Source organism: Zosterops lateralis (assembly GCF_965231275.1).
Source record: "Zosterops lateralis genome assembly, chromosome: 19".
Taxonomy (NCBI): domain Eukaryota; kingdom Metazoa; phylum Chordata; class Aves; order Passeriformes; family Zosteropidae; genus Zosterops; species Zosterops lateralis.
In genome coordinates, this window is record NC_139779.1 from 2,677,698 (window position 1) to 2,694,276 (window position 16,579).

A 16,579-nucleotide genomic window follows, 5' to 3' on the forward strand; every position below is an offset into this window, starting at 1 on the left:
CCACATCCCTCAGGCTGCACAAGTCTCTGCCAGGACAGTACCTTAAGAAACAAGGGACACTGATTTTGTGCTTGAGGACACGCTGACCAAAACCAGTCAGGCAATGGACCTGCTTTGGCAGTTGACACAAAATAACCGAGGGCCAGTGGCTGCTGCAGTATATTTGTTACTTCATCATGAGATTCTGTGGAAAGCAATCGATCTGTGCCTTGACCCTGGAACACAACAGGCAAAGGTTTCAGATTAGGGGAGCACAAATTTAATAGAAATTATCTGTAATAGCTTCTGAAACACAAAGTATTTTGAAATATCCAAGCATGACATGACAATCCAATGCCCAAGTGATCTAAACCCTTTCATTCCACAAAAGGAAATTAACAGATGAAGAAAAAACAGACAAAACACACACACACAAAAAACTGTATTTACTCCTATAGTTACCTTGCCCATATCACCTCCGTGGGGGTAGTGGGACCCTGGAGAATGCACAGGGGATCCACCAGGAGATGCAGGAAGAATATTTATAATATCAGGATCAAGATCATCTCCAGTGTCTAACAAGTCAAAGATTCCCATTCCATCTGCTCCATCTTGAAAAAGAACAAGACCCAGTGAATTCCTACAATTTCACTACGAATACATTCAAAAAAAAGTGATTTTCCATAGAAATGGAAATGGTTCCTTAGCATGAATGATAGGGGAAGCGCCGAGGGGTTTTTAGAAGGCAAGGAAAAATCCAAAATACAAACCATTGTTTGTGTTAAAGGCCAGATCCAGGTTCTCAGTGGTGTAAGTGGATGATGCCACTTGCACGGATGCAGAGGTGGGGAACACCAGGATGTGAGTGCAGGACGTGTCCTGGGGCGTGTTCAGCTGAGACGTTTGCATGTTCAGAGTGGTGCTGCGCCCAAACACCGAGCCCGTGGACACGGAATCTTCGGGAGAGAAATCAAACATCTCCTCAGTTCCGCAAAGCCTCAACTCTCTTAGTTCTCGTGCCAAAAAGAGAAAGAGTTTTCCAAATACCTGGCATAATAATGAAGGATCCCTGGGGTTCCATGGCCACCAAGCAAGCACTGAGAATGCTGGGGGAGTCTGCAGCAGAGATCCCACACATCCTGCACATGTCCTTCAGCCTCTTGCTCAGGGACTGCAGGTTCCGGCGGCTCAGCAAACAGCTCCAGTCTGAGGAGGGAAATCTCTTTAGTGAGGTTCTCTCCCAAAAAAACAGGGATGGATGCACTTGATATTGCTGAAAAATTAAAGCTTCAAATCAAGCTTTAGACTCTAAAAAAAGATATGCTGCTGTTACCTTTTAATTCCCCATGTCCTATTCTTCCCAAGCGGCCTATGACAACTCTCCATGGCAAAGAGCTCATCTGCACAAGTCCCAAGCACCATTCCCAGAGTTTCTGGAGACCAAGTCTGCGGGCAGAGCCCTTTTTCCTGCGAGCTCTAGAAGTGGGAAAGAAGAGGAGACAAAGCTAAAACCCACCTGCAACAAGTTCTAAATGCCACAGTTAGAACTTTTTTGTATTAAGCTGAACATTCACAGGACCCAAGAGTATTGCAATCCATCAGCTAGAGCTTCAGGGGGTTTGGGTTTTTTAACTCAATCACATTCTAAAACCGACATTAACAGCCAGTAAGTGAGATGGGGAAATATGAACACACACAGAGAAACACTCAAAAATCACATGAAACTAAATTCTAGAAATTTAACTCAAAACAATATGCACATAATAGGGAAAATATTCATCTGCTTTAGCCACTTTTGCAACACAGCACATCTACAAAAGTCAGTTACTCTTACAGCACCAAACCAAATGTAATTCTTCAAGGGAATGAAAGAAAATATACTTGCTAAAAATGAACTCAAGTTTGGTCCTTACCTGTTTGGTACATCAATATTAATTATGCAAGTTTCTAACTGCTCTCCATAGAGGTCTGTACAGGACGCAAGCAGCCACCTCTGATCGTGAGACAAACAGTAGCCCACAAAAAGCACATTATACTTCTGGCCAGCTTCTCCAAAAGTTTCTCCCAGCTCTGTTTGCTTGTCCTTTACTGGAGCCAGTATAAAAGGAGGGGTGTAGAGTCGAATACACTCAGGTCTCTAGAAAGATGACAGAACAGACAATGAAGTTTGGGGAAGAAATTATTCCTAATATAAAAAATGGTTGGTTGATCTAGATAATTCCACAATCTCATTAATACTCACATCAGGGCTCCTGAGAGCAGTTTCCATGGCTAAACCTGGGCCAAAGCCAGTTAAGGTTTTCACGTTGGTGGAAGTTGGAAGAGGCCTCCGACACTGAGTGAAAGCTGAAAATGCCAAAGATTTTAAATGCTGAGTGTAAATCTGCCGGTCCTCGTGTTTCACAGGCTGGAGCAGGTACTGACATGGGACAATCTAGAACAGAGGAGAGGAGAAAAAAAAGTAAATCATTGTTTGATCAACAGATTCAATGGCTTTTGACACAGTACTTGGTACATTGCTTTTTAAATTTTACATTACAGTCAAATTTCTTTCACTTCTTCTAAAGCCCTGTGGGGCTACAAGAAATTATCCTCATTGAAACTTTCTTCAGAGGGAAAAAATCATTTGTTTAGAAGAGAATTTTAATGATTCCCCTAAAAAGCTGCTCTCTGTTGAGTGGCCCTGCAGCTGCTGCTGGAAGGAGCTCTACCTACAGCCCAGCAGGGTCAGGCTGCAGATTCCAGTACAGGACCAGCAGCTTTCTCATACTTAACTCATCACTGGAGTGGGCACTACATTTCCTCTGAGATAAAACTGGTAAGTTTGGAAAGTACAACCAGATTCAGCTTTGGTTAATAGCACCCAAACTGCTCTAAAAGCTTTAACCTAATGATTTTACAGCTGGAGAACTGTAAGTGATGTTCATGAAGGAAATTAAACTTCCACCTCGAGGATGTTACTGCCCCCAAGGAACTCTGCTCGTTTCTGTTGGCTCACCTGCACAGAAATGATGTTCTTGATGTTGGGAGGAAGAACCTGAACCATCTCCAGAAAGCAGCGCAGAAGTCCAAGTGTCCACAAACTGGATGAGCTGCTGTTCTCATCCTTTTTTTCATATGTGAAAGGATCAATTATGTAAACTACAATTGCAGGTGGATAGGTGATAGCATGTGAATCTCCATCTGTGGGGACTCCGACTTTATCACGATCCATAGTGCTGGAAATGAAATTTTGAAATCAGTTACAGCTGAGTTTTATAAAGATTTGGGTTTACTTCAAAACTAGATCAAATTGTCAATTATTCATCTGAAAGATCTTTGAGTCAACTGTGGTGTAAGAAACAGTCTTTTTATGTCATTTTTGTATAGGAGCTTATCAGTAACTCTGAATCCCTTTTCTTTCCTTTAGCCTTTTTTATTACAGCAGCTCAACTATTGCTTAACTGGGGAACAAGAATATCTGCAGTAAGAGTTGTCTTCATGACACTAACTTTGATTACAGAAAATAGAACTCTAAGATGGTGCCAATTATCTATCTCCCCCTCCTTCCCCAGCCCTTTAAAATATTGAAGTGAGTAGTTTGGTGAATTTTCTCTCTTTAGAGAAAGAAGAAAAAAAAAGGAAGTTTATTTCTGTACCAGAGCAGACACTAAGATGTAATTAGAACTGCAGCTACAACTGGAACCCAAAGGTTCAGCTCCACCACAACTGCACTCTCCTTCACCCTTAAAAGCAACTTGGTGAAAATAAATTCAGGATTTTTATTGAAGGGGTGAGAACACAATCATAAGTCCATGTTAGCTGAGCTGATTTTCCAGCTGGAGGTGTGACTGCAGCTCCCTACCTTTCAGAAACCTCTGGATGGGGCTGTGCAGGAGCTGCAGCCGTGTCTCCAGACATCCCTGCTGTTTGCAGTGTTGGCTGTTGCTGCTGCCCCCCAGTTTGCCCGTTTGGGACCGGTGCAGCCTGGGCGGGCAGGGAGGCAGGAGTGGTGTTGTTCATATTGCTGAAAGGTGGGAATGAGGAAGGCTTGCTCGTGGGAATGCCGCTGGCCAGGCTGGCAGAGGAGGAGGACGGGGCAGTGGTGGTCAGCGTGGAGTTGGCTGTAGTGGCTGCAGAGGACATGGCACTGCTGGAGGTCACGGTGATGGTGCTGCTGGTGGGAGCCGCGGGAGCCGATGACGGAGTGTTGGGATTGGCAGCGGGGGCTGTCACTGGGGGCAGAGCAGAGGCTGCCTGGCTGGAGGGAGGGACCAGGTTTGTTTGGGAAAGTAGAGAATTGTCCAAAGGCTGAGAAGCAAGATAAGGACCTAAAATGAGGGAAAAAAAAAAAAAAACCCAAAAAAACATAAATTTCATATTGCAGCGGTTTCGATGCTTATGTCACCCACTGAAATCTACAGTTGTAACAAAACAGGGCAAACCTTGAGCAAACATTTTACCTCTCAAATTTAAATACTTGTATTAAATTTTCAAATTCTAATATTTTCATAAAAGCCTTTCAGAAATATCAAGAAATCTGTTTTTAATAGAACTTTTTGCCAGATGAGTTGAATTGCTGGAAATCACTGCTCCAGAATCCAAGTCACCAATACAAGAAGACAACCACAGTTCCCTGTCAGGCAGCCACACTGCTATTCCCTAAAGGCACTGCTGGATGGTAAGAGGCCATTTTAGCACACACTTAAAATACAATTTAAAACCAGAAAACTGCCCCAATCAATAAGCCAATAAGCCACGATTCCTTCTTCTCTATTGCAAAGGAGCAAGTGGCAATTGCATGAAATAAGGAACATTAAAACAAGGTCATACCCAGCTCATATCTGCAGACTTGAGCGTAGAGTTTGAGTTTGGAGAACGCATCGTTGTTGGCATTGGCTGTCTGTGAGAACCACTCTGTGACCAACTTCTCCGAGAGCTTCTTGGAGGCTGTAGGTCCAACCCTCATGATCCCATCAGGCAGTAACTTACAGATGGGTCTGTGCTGACCAAGCCTGCAGGACTGTAAAGAAGGTAAAAAAAAAAAAGCTTTAAAAGCTGTTAAATATTAAATACCACACAAAGATGTATCATAGAAAGGCAGAGAAATCTCAGTTTTATTTACAACATTCCAAAGTAACGTTTTAACTCTAGAATTCCACCAGTAGGAAATGCTGAATAGTGATTTTATGGGTTATTGTCAGCGTTTTTCCTGAATGCAAGAAAACAAGGTTGATAATAATCAGCTCTAATCTTCACTCAATCCAAGCAATACAAGCATGTAATTAATTAATTAAGTGGCGGTAACACAATTAACGTGGCAATGCAGAGCTTTGCCACCGGGTGGCGTTTATAAGGAACGGGGAACAGCAGCACGAACAAACCCTTATCTTCCAAGTGCCCATTCCTAAAATCCCTCCGAGCAGCTTTCCCAGATAGCATTCTGAGCAGGCGTCGCTATCAGCTCCGACAAGCCCGATAAGTCCTTATGAGCACGTATTAGAAACAGCCTTTTCCCCAAATCCATTTCACTGCAAACTGCCACAAATCCTGTACCTCGTATATTGCAGTCAGATCCCTAAAGAAGCTTTTGGCTCCGTTGAGCAGAGCCTCGTTCTCCGGGCACACCACGACGTAGGCGACGTCTCGCTGAGATCCGTAAGGTTCCAGCATCAGCCTCTCCCAGTAGGGCAATGCAAATGGAGACAGCACCAGGAAATCGTAATCGTATCCCAACAAAAACGTTGGGATTGGCAGTGGTTCTGGGGACTCATCAGTTCCTGGAAAAGCAAGGCGTGTTTTTTAAGCAGAAAGCTTAAAATGAACTTCAAGGAAACATGAATAGAAAAGCCTCTGGTGTTCTCAGCATCTCACAGGAAGGAGCGCTGGCTATCAATGGAACAGTTCTCATTTTACAGATCCAAAGTGTAGGATCCAGCCCTCTGCAAAAAACCCATCAGCTGATTGTTGTTATTTGAAATATCTCAGAGCCTCAGGAAGAAGTTCCACAGTGTTTTACATTTCTATCAGTGCACAGGCAATCAGGAACAGATCTACACTGTCCAGGAAACCTTTTCCCACAGAGCCAAAGACAAGGGAAAAAATGTAAATATTCTAAGCAGATGGGTAAAGGGCCAGAGAAGGAAACAAACTTCAGAACATGTAAATGTATAATTGCCACGTTCTAAATATAGCTACGGAAGACCTGCTGGTGAAAGGTCACTCTTGTAACACAGTGGTAAATCAATCTCATATGCTAATGAAGTCATTAAATCGTGAGTGCACAAAATTCACCTTCTATCTCTAAATGCATCACGTGTTGGCCACTCCAAACATTTATCAGAGATGGGACACTGAGTAACCCTAGATCTTGAACACAGTGCTGAGCAATAAAGCACACTGTCTCAAGCATTTCAAAATCAGTGTTTTTAACTCCCTATCTTTAGAATAATTAAAATGGAGTGAAAGGAAAAATTCTGAGTACAAATACCTGAGCAGTTACCCTGTTTTTAACACTAAACCCATCTTTGCAATTTCAGTCCCTCACTGGCTGAAGCGTCAGGTGTACACAAACAGCGCAACTGAAGTTGTAAATTTTAAATGCACATCTTTAATTCATTGCCTATTTTAAGGAATATAAATATTTTCTGTTTTTCTAAAGGGAAGAATTCTCCTCTGTCTAATAAGCTGTCGTTAGTTTAAAGAAAGGTCAAGTGCCGTTCAGAATTCCAACAGGCTGAGCAGCACCAGCCAGGGAGTTTGGGTGTTAGGAGCAGAGGAAGGGGATTGCATGGAGCAGGATTCCATGGAGCTGTTACCGTAGGAGCCTCTCCCAGCCATTTTGTGGAACTGCTGCCACGTGAGGGGTCCCTGCACGCCCCAGGACCGGACCGTTCGCTTCTTCTGGATGGCGTCCTGCAGCACGGGCTGGAGCGAGAGCAGCATGCGCAGGATGTCCTGGGAACACTGCATGCTCACATCCACCACTGCGGGGACACAAACGTGCTCAGGGCAGCTGCACCACGGCCACCAGCCCCAAACCACCTCCACTGTAAACGTTCCCTTCTAAAAAACACCCGCGGGCCACCCGAAGGTTGGGATATATAAAGTTGTTCACAGATTTACGGTTCTCCCTCTTCCCCAACAAAAATACACAGATGGCTCTTTTTCTTAGTTTTGTTTTTTGCTCTAGAATTTTTCCCATTGGAAGTTAAACACCCTGAAATAAAAACAAAACAAACAAAAAGAAACCCAGCCTCCCCCCAAACAAGTAGTAGAAGCCTGAAACTCCTGGATTGTCCCTCCCAACAAAGGCGGATTTGCAGGCTGCCACCCAGTGCTCATTTCAGAGAAGTCGAGAGAAGCCTCGAGCAGGCTCAGCCCATTTCATCCAGAGCCACCACTGGGCCATTTCAGGTACAGGCCTTTAGAATGAAAAGCTGACACAAAATTTGGCATGGCTACAGTTCCCAAGTCTTCTGTTTTAAAGTATCTTTACATCCTTTTATCCCAAACACCAGACCAGTAACACTGAGTCCTCCCCTGTGCCTGAAAATATCAATTTATTTACAGTCTGGGCTTTCCAGGTAAATCCCCCAGCGAGGCACAGGAACCTGGCTGTGTTCTCCCAGGATTCCTCCTCGTCTTCACTTACAACTATAACTACAGCTACCTGTGATTCATAACTTTATCTTTCACCCTAACTCTGTTAAGAGTTGCCACTTGAAAATTCTATTAGAGGACAGCAAGCCAATACACACAATGAAGAAGACACTGCATCATTAGTCAGGCCCTCAAAGAAAAAAATCCAAGGATTTCTGGCAGACCCAACACACAGTGAAGGCTACAATAATGCTTTTTTTGCCACATGTGCCATTAACCCACTGCCCCCCTCTCCTCCTTAAAGAAGGGGGAAAGCCAAGTGAATCAAAGCTGTTGTTTAATTCTGCCACAGTGGCCTTGACAATACAGTCACCACTCAAACCCCCTGCACTTCCTACAGGCATCAATCATTGCAGAGCCTCTGTAGAGCCACTCGCCAAAAGCTCTTTAAAGGATAAACCCGGTGAAGTGCTGTGGACACTGACAGTGGTCTCATGTTACACTTCAGATATGTATTGGGAATTTACAACTGAGGGCAGCCAAGGCCTTACTCTGCTTGGTGATCAGCACAGGACACAGAAGGGCTGGTTATTCTGAACACCATCAACCAGAAGTCTGTACGAGCACACAGGTGGCAAAAACAGCATTCAAAATCCGCAAAGGAAAACCACAAAAAAAAAAAAAAAAAAAAAAAAAAAGACCCACCAAAAACAAAAACCCAAACAGGTGGACAAGTAGAAAATAAGCCGTTTTCAATATTTACCATTTCTTTTTGACCAGTGGTGCAAGCAAGTAGTTTTCACAAGTGCTTCATCAACTTTCCCTCCTGACATATTGTCCATGAACTGCCGTCCATGTTCCAAGGCTAAGTAGCAGTCATTGCAACAATCCCTTTCTTCTACACGTACCAGGTTGCTGATGGCACCAACTTTGGCCATGGAGTCTTGGTCTGCTGCTCCAAAGGGTGAGAACAGGTTGGTGCATTGATCCTGCAGCAACAGTATCAAGTCATCGGGCAGTTTCTCGGGTTCTTTCAGCCCTCCACTGCCGTGCTCAATGGAAGTAGCTCTGAGAGCTTCAAAGCGTTTTTCCGCCTCTTTGCCGCACTCCGTGTTTCTCCCCAGAATATCCAACTCGTCTTCGAGAAACAGCCCGGAACTGTTACCAAATTTTCTATTCATGACAGCACTGAAACCACAGGTACACCTATACTGGGCCTCTTGCGTTGGGTCAGGAATGTAAACTCCAACATCAGCACCTTTGATGTTCATATTGCAAACGCAAATGCAGCAGCTGTCGAAGTTGCAGTCTTTGAAGAGGTTCATGACGGACTCGGAGAGGATGAGGTTGACGTACAAGCTGTGTGCCTCGGGGATGGAAGGCACCGTGGCCGGCTCCACCGAGTTGAGGGGCCGGCAGGTGGAGGGCGTGGAGGCGGGCGAGTACAGATCCGAGTTCTCGTACTTCACCGAGCCCTGCGCGCTGGCGGGCCCGCCGGCCCCGCGCGGCGTCCGCGGAGTCCGGGGCGTCCTGGGAGTCGGGAAGCGAGGGGTGGAAGGGGAAGGGAGGATTCCAGCCCCGCTGTTGCTGGGAGGGGCGCTGCTGGGGGGCATCCCAAACGGAGTGTGGGTCTGGGGGGTGTAGGCAGGGCCGTACTCCTGGTCCATGGCGCTCCCATCGCTGGCGGCCGCCGCAAGAGAAGGAAAGGATTTAAGTACACGGCATACTGGGTTTGAAGTTTAAGGCTCACATTTCTAAAGAAGGACCTTCCTAATTAATATTTGCTTTTTTTTAAGCTAGTCTTTCATAATCCACAGCAAGATTTTCATTCCCTAAGGAACTTCAAGAGCATTTGTTCTAAATGACTTTGCAGGACTCCCACTGACAGCACCGTTAAAGAATCTCTCCCTGCCTCCTTTCGTCTTTTCCTTTGCACAAAGCTCCCAGGAAACAAGTGTGGTCAGAATAAATTATAAATTCTGTGGTTGTGTGGAGTCTAAAGGACACCTTTTTCATTCATGTTTTATTTACATGTTGTGTTGACACACACTAAGAAAATAGACCAGGTCTATTGACAGCAGATTCAGCTGAATCCACGAGGAAAGTAGCACCTGGAAAGGTCTAACATTTTCTTTCCTAAGCACCTGAGAATCTCCAATGACTTGTAAGGCTAATGAGACCTGGAAACATATTGCTAATGAGTAACAGAAGCAACATCAGTATTTAATCCAAGATTTAACATTCATATAATTTTATATATGTAACACCTCCTTGCTGCCTAATCCATTTATACCAGCTGCTAATGCAGAAGAGAGAGAGAAAGAAAGAAATCCTTTTTTCAAGAAGAGCTGGCAGCAAGACCATCCCTACCAAATGCAGGGTACAGAAATGTGCCCTGCAGTTCTGCTGTGACCAGGCCCAGTCACACAGCACAGGAAATGTTCTCCTACTCCCAGCACAGCTGAGTTTACTGCTACTTAAGAAAATAATTTAAGAAACAGCAGCACCACCTACTAAGCCCTTCCAGCACTGACTACGCCACGGCAAAAACAAAGTCCCAAGTTTACATTTATCTTGATTGTTACCATCTTCATTACTTATTAAACCTGGACTTGCACCATTAAGCTTCCCCAAGAAACCTTTAAAGGAGACAACAAATAAAATGTATGTACAGTTAAGAAGCTCTTTGAGAAGAGTCTCCTGCAGCAGGTTTGGCCTGAAGGACATTTTTAAAGGCTCTTGTCAGTTGCATAAACACAGAGCATATACAAATATTCCCATTACTGATTGAGAAAATAAATATTTAGGGGTGGCAAAGTGGAAGCCCCCAGGGTCGTACCCATCTTTGATGAAAGGCATGGCAGGGCCTGGAGGGAGCAGATCCAGCTTGCCCACAGTCCAGCTCTGGCGGTAAATGCATTCCTCAGGCAGTTTGATGGGAGGAAGACACTGGCTGGGAAGAGTCTTCAGTGGTGCAAACATGGAACACCCCACTAAAGCTTGACAGTTCTCAGGTTTATAAACATAAGAATAATCCTGGAAGTCAGACATGGGAAAAGCATTAGTGTGTAAATTAGATCACTGCAGCAATGAAATGCTTCTCCAAAAAACAGGACTGAGTTGAAGCAGCAGCTCTTTAACCCAAAATCCTGACACAGCTGCAAGAGAAAGCTGAGATGTGCACACACAATATTCACAATACACCAAAACAAACCCCAGTGAACTGCAATGACTGAAAGGCATTTCTGCAGCTCACTAATGGCTACTCAACTATTACTCTTTCTTAAGTTTAGGTGGTAAAACATTACACACTTACTACAATTTGTATTAGCTCCCCCCAAAACAATGCAGGACAAGTTACAAATTGTACTTAATCTCCCCCCATTCCTATTCAGATTTAAGTAATAAAGTGATTAATAATCATTGATCAGGGCTGCCAGCACTGCCTACCTTGATTTCAGCAGGTTTGGGGCTGCAGAAACCCTCATCCACTTCGATTCTGAACTGAGCTCCCACAGTAGAGCTATTCCCTTCCAGCACTGTTCCTCCAAGTGTAGTGTCCATGCTGCCATACTCCTTATTGTTCATGTTCATTGGAGAAAACCCCATAATATGTTGTTCCAGTGAAGGGGGAGTTGGATACATTTTATGGAGATCTGCAGTGCCTAATTTCAGAGCAGAAGCAGACTTTAGAGCATGAAAACTTCCTCAAGTGTTTCCTGAGTCTCAAAATTTCGCAAAGGCAAATGAAGGGTACATTTCCAAATTGCCACGACATATTAGAGTCAAATGTTTAGAGCTAGTATTCTCTTTAGGCAAAAAGAAAACACAAATAAATCTTACTTATGCATGACAGTGGGTCTAGATTTCCTGTTTTTGCCTCTTTGCAGTTGGATTTGTCATCAGTGCCGTTCACTGTTCGTTTAGATCCAGGCTAAGAGAGAAGTATTGTCATAAAAATCACTTCAGACATAAACACATGTTCATGTTTCCTGCTAACAGGAAATCTCACTTGCACATACAAAGCTGAGACATTGTATAATATTTAGAAAAATTAAAGTAGCTCAGAAGCCCAAGGTTGGGCTTACACTTGTTCTTAATTCTTGGAACCCAGAGAATGTCTCCCAACAGGTCACAATGTTATTGAAGGGAAAAACCAGTTACAAAATAACCCTCAGCCTGTGAGCAGACAGTAAAAGAAGCTAAATTAGGGCTGCCCACAGTCTACCAGAACAAACCATAACACTCCCAGAGCCACATTAACATCACTGGTGTTACCACAGGAACAGAAAAGACAAAAACAAATCCTGGAATAAGAAATACAGGAAAAAAAAAACCTGTCAAAAGTAAAAGAGTAAGAGATATTTTACCATCTTTAAACAGTTCTGATGTCTACAGAACGTAAGTGGTCATGTTCAAGAGCAAACACACTTCCTTTACATGCTATTGACCTTTGATGGCTGTTAAGACCCTTCAGCCCTTACTCAGCTCAGGCTCCCATTAAAACTGATGGGCATTTTGTCTGGGTAAGGGGTTTAGAATTAAGCATGGAGCAAAATACAGCTCAGAAAAGACAAATGATTACGAACAGTATTGAAATAGAAACTAGAAAGATAATGGATTCAGAGCCACCACAGACTGCAAGAGAAACTGTTCCAAGATAATAACTGCTGCAGAGAAGCAGCTTATTTGGCAGAATGTCCAGTGTTTCAATGCCTTTTCTCTTTCAGAAGTTGCTGGTTTGTCTCAATATTACCTTGATGAAGCAGTTAACCAGGGCCCAGACCACAGGAAAAGAACACACTAGGACCTGCTGAATCTGTACAACTCAAACTAAAGGTATGTTCAGGCAGCACACACTGTGGGGATTGTAAGGAAGTCAGATCAAAAGGTTGTTTGCATCAGAAATCTGCCTGCATGAGTCAACCAGAACAGTCCGTTTGCCACTGAGGGGCCACAGCTCTTGTTTGTGTGAATGTTTTGCAACCTCTCCTACAAACTCCAGAAAAAAAAAAAAAAATAAAATCAAACCCAAAACCACAGAAAGACAAGAGTTGTTCCTTGCTGGTTTCTTGGCTGACACCTGCCAGGAGTTTTTGCACATCACTTACTGTGAGTTCATCTTCATCAGAATTGAAGAGATTGTCCAGGTCAGTGTAGGACACCACCAGGTCTGTCTCGTGGAACAGGCTGGTCGAGGCAGTGCGGGCATGGGCAGCCAAACGTTGGGCATCTGTGGGGAGACAGCAACATCACACCTCTGCCACTGCACCTTCATTAAAAACTTCATTACAGAGCTCTTTGCACAGCTGGGGGGAAGGAAACCAAGGGGGTGAGGTGTCCTTGGTTCCACTCTCCATCTTACACAGAGGTGAGGGCCCTTCCCTTTTAGAGCATTTGGATTTTATAGCCAACATTTGTCTGCAAAGTGCCACAAAGAGACTGAAGAGACCAAACCATAAAACACAAAACTTAGCAGCCTGTTAGAACCTATTGACTATGCAAGACACCATTCATATAAAACAGTTAAGATAGGAAGAGAGGAAGAAAAAGCCTCTTTACCTTGCTTGACAGAAGGACTAAACAGAGACATCGCATCCTCTCCTTCATGGGATAGAACTGTAACACTGGATGTCCCATCCTCAGCCTATTAAAAAAGGAGAGAAAAGTTTGTTTAAATTAATGGGTGGAGTGGGAGGTATTTGATGCCCCTGTGGGAATTCTGTCCCTGGAGAAGGATCAGGTTCTCATTACCCTGTTGGCTCAGCAGGGGCAGGCTGGGGTAGAGCTCAGGGGGAGCAGAGCTTGGCCTGCCAACACAGGGTTGGTTTGTCTTGGGGATAAATTTACAAAGCAAGTTGTGGATTCTTGCTACAACACCTTAAGGAAAACCCCCTTGCTATCAGATGCTACCTATTAACTGTACCAGTTCCTGAATGGAATGCATCCACACATAACTAATTCTAACAAGGTAATTTATTTCACAGACAAGCCCCCAGTGCAGTTCTATTTTCTCCTTTTCTGTAGGTGCCCTTTTGCTTTAAGTACAAGTCTCACTAAAGCACACAAAATGAATTAAAATTGCAATTCACTGGCCAGGGAAGGAGTCAGGGCTCACCTCATCTACCCCCAGACCTTTCCACTCATGAACAAAGCACTGGCCTTGTTCCTCCTCTCTCCCCAGGCACCTGCCAGCACCTATTTCCACAGGAGGCCACTGAGCCAGACTGATCCAGCTGCTTTCTCCTCATAAACCCTGATGCAACGGCAGCACCAGTGTGCCAAAAAAACCTTTAGGTGCTGTTAGAGACATGCTGCTTCATTTCATTGATCATTTCTGCTAGAATATAATTTGGGTTTTTTTATTTGCTTCTAAATACATGAAGAAGGATTTAAATTCTATCTGGTGCCCAAGGCAATTTGTTTTAATCTCATCACTGATTTGTAGCCTCGCTCCTTTACTCACCTTGTGTTTCTTCCCCACTTCCCTCTCAATGTTCTGCCTGTCCTTTTTACTGTCAGGAAATAGGAATTCCACATCTCCATCCACAAAGGCATAAGGATCGATTTCAGGTTCCTGGTCAGCTTCCGTTGCTACCGCTGTTAAATATTGGTTTTTACTCTGATACTGTTGCACCAGTTCATCTGAAACCTTCAAAGGTTTCCTACATTGCACCATTAATCTGAACAGAAGAAAAACAAATATCAGAATATCATTTATTTAGCATTTATTAGGTGGAATTATTTCTGCTATCACACAGCCTCATCTTCCCACTTCCTTCCTTCACACCTCAGCTACAGAAAACTTTTGGGGATGAAGATTAAATCATTACTCATTTAATATCACCTCCTTCCACACATCAGATCCAGTTCTGTGATTCATCCTGCCCCTCTCTCCTCAAGCACTGTCAATTCACATAAAGATTAGTAATTTATCCCAGGTCATGGCTGTCATTTATTATAAAGCACAAATGGATTCAAGTCTCCACATCCACTAAAAGAAACTCACCAGGCTAAAGAATTACTCACTGCACTCCCGAAAAAAGCCCAAGCAATAATCACAAGTAAAGCACGTAAATGCCACTGTGCTCAGGAGCCATTTCTATCACTCAGATCAATACAAATGAAGCTTGCAGCACACCAGTAACTAATTTACTAATGAGAAAAATCAAACCACATTTGCCTTTATCAGCATTTTTCTTTGGTTAACATTCTGAGCCAAAACCGGAGCTGGTAAATACACAGAAATTAAGGTTTTCTCTCAGGAGTATTGTTTTCACAAATGTAACATTGCACCAGGAAAAGAAAGACACTGGCAAGGAAAAAACTGTTCTGATTATGAGCTGTACATGTGCCCCTGAACCAGGTTTATTTTGTGTACCCCAACACACAAAAGGCTCCAGGTGAGGAAGGTGCTCCCTCAAACAAGACAAGAAGTTTCTGCACATTCCTCTCAATTATAGAAACAGTTTGAGTTTGTCAAAGACACTTCCAAGAAACAAACTGTCCCAAAAAACATCTCACAGCCAACAACAAGGGCAAATCCATCCATGCTGCTCTTCCATGTTCAATAAACCAGTTTCCTAAATGCTGCAAAAATTGCCATAGGAAAGGGAAAAAAAAAAGGGAAAAAAAAGAGGTAGAAACTACTTTCTAGGAATGGGGAATTAAACACCTCTGTTGTAGTTTTGACCAGCACAGAGGAAGAGAATTTAACAGCCAGATATCCCAGGGTGTTTTGTAAGTTGTCAAATCAAACTAGGAAAGACCGTGCTTGAAGAAAAAAAAGGAAACATCATTCCTGATCTACTTGGCTGAAGTGAATTCAAGGCAAAGGAAAAAAACGCACTAAAAAATCTTATAAATGCACACACTGAAAGAGTCTCCTAAACAGTGACACAAAGAATGTCTGAAACTGTGTGTAAGCAGAGAGCAACAGCTACACCACATTTACTCCTTCTCCCAGCTTTCCCACCCAGCCATTCCAGTGCTGCCACTGCCAGCAACGGGACAAAAACCAACTCCAAGCTTCTGCCTTGTGAGCAGCTGCTTTTCCACCTCAAATTCAGCACCCCAGCTCCTAAAATAAAACCCCAAAAGTCTCCTTTCACCTGAACAGGAATAAGAAAATTTGGACCAAAAATAATCAACAGAAGTGCATGGATAGAGCTGCTCTGGGTGCAGTCCTTAATTCCTCGATCACAGCCCTGAGCCCAAGTTTGTCACCTCTGCATGCACGTCCCAATCCTGTTAAGCTCTGCCTGCAATTAACAGCCCTGTCAGCACCTGTTGCTTCCCAGGGCCGTGTCCTCACAGGGAAGTGTTGTGAAACAGGGATGACAGGAACTATTCCAGGGATGACAGGAACAATTCCTCCTCACTCCAGCAGCAAAGGGACACAGGGCCAAGGGATTCTAGTTCAGGGGTTTTGTTCCTATGGTTTGGGAGTTTGGTAGTGGTGATCTTTTTTTTTTTTTTTTTTTTTTTTTTTTTTTTTTTTTTTTTCCCACTCAAATCGGTAAAGCAAATTCATCTTGCCACATTTTGCCATAAACAGAGCTCAAACCTAAGTTATAACACTAAAACCACCAGAGTTTTATTTCCTCCAGTGGCCTTAAGCTCCAGAATTTATTAAAACTTAAAAGAGTATTTGAAGTGCCCAATGCCTTTATCCCAATGGAAGCAAGCAGCAAAGCAGAATGTTTTACAAGCTGAGGTTTGTAACATCAGCTCTTCTAAGTGAAGACAAGAGCAGAAATGAGAGAAGAAACTTTAACAGCATCTCTGCAGCTGAGACCATATTTTCTTCAAATAATGAAGAAAGCAAATACTAAAGTGAAAAAGTTATTTCTACTTTTTGGAAGGAGTGGAAGGGACTTAAGTCCCAAATAAGCATCATTTGGCTGCAGATTAATTTTATAGTATAAAACTAAATATCATTGCTGTCAGCTAAATCAGAGCTAAAACAAGAAAAAGCTGGAAAGTCCTGCTACAGCTCTGACTGTGCTTTGTGCTCCCA

At 43.5% G+C, this 16,579-nt stretch overlaps 1 protein-coding gene across 1 annotated transcript in view; it reads right to left on the reverse strand.

The window, feature by feature from the left end:
- Nucleotides 1–16,579, reverse strand: part of MED13 (mediator complex subunit 13) — a 54,029-nt gene that overhangs the window by 5,957 nt on the left and 31,493 nt on the right. Inside the window, exons 10-28 of the mRNA XM_083875127.1 lie at nucleotides 14,027–14,243; nucleotides 13,123–13,207; nucleotides 12,672–12,793; nucleotides 11,404–11,494; nucleotides 11,011–11,225; nucleotides 10,400–10,596; nucleotides 8,324–9,240; nucleotides 6,777–6,944; nucleotides 5,515–5,738; nucleotides 4,792–4,981; nucleotides 3,824–4,289; nucleotides 2,978–3,197; nucleotides 2,222–2,413; nucleotides 1,893–2,116; nucleotides 1,313–1,455; nucleotides 1,027–1,185; nucleotides 750–935; nucleotides 442–590; nucleotides 42–215 (exon numbers count right to left, since the gene is read on the reverse strand). Of these exons, the coding sequence (XP_083731253.1) occupies nucleotides 42–215; nucleotides 442–590; nucleotides 750–935; nucleotides 1,027–1,185; nucleotides 1,313–1,455; nucleotides 1,893–2,116; nucleotides 2,222–2,413; nucleotides 2,978–3,197; nucleotides 3,824–4,289; nucleotides 4,792–4,981; nucleotides 5,515–5,738; nucleotides 6,777–6,944; nucleotides 8,324–9,240; nucleotides 10,400–10,596; nucleotides 11,011–11,225; nucleotides 11,404–11,494; nucleotides 12,672–12,793; nucleotides 13,123–13,207; nucleotides 14,027–14,243 (4,339 nt within the window). The remainder of the gene's footprint in view (nucleotides 1–41; nucleotides 216–441; nucleotides 591–749; nucleotides 936–1,026; nucleotides 1,186–1,312; nucleotides 1,456–1,892; nucleotides 2,117–2,221; nucleotides 2,414–2,977; nucleotides 3,198–3,823; nucleotides 4,290–4,791; nucleotides 4,982–5,514; nucleotides 5,739–6,776; nucleotides 6,945–8,323; nucleotides 9,241–10,399; nucleotides 10,597–11,010; nucleotides 11,226–11,403; nucleotides 11,495–12,671; nucleotides 12,794–13,122; nucleotides 13,208–14,026; nucleotides 14,244–16,579) is intronic.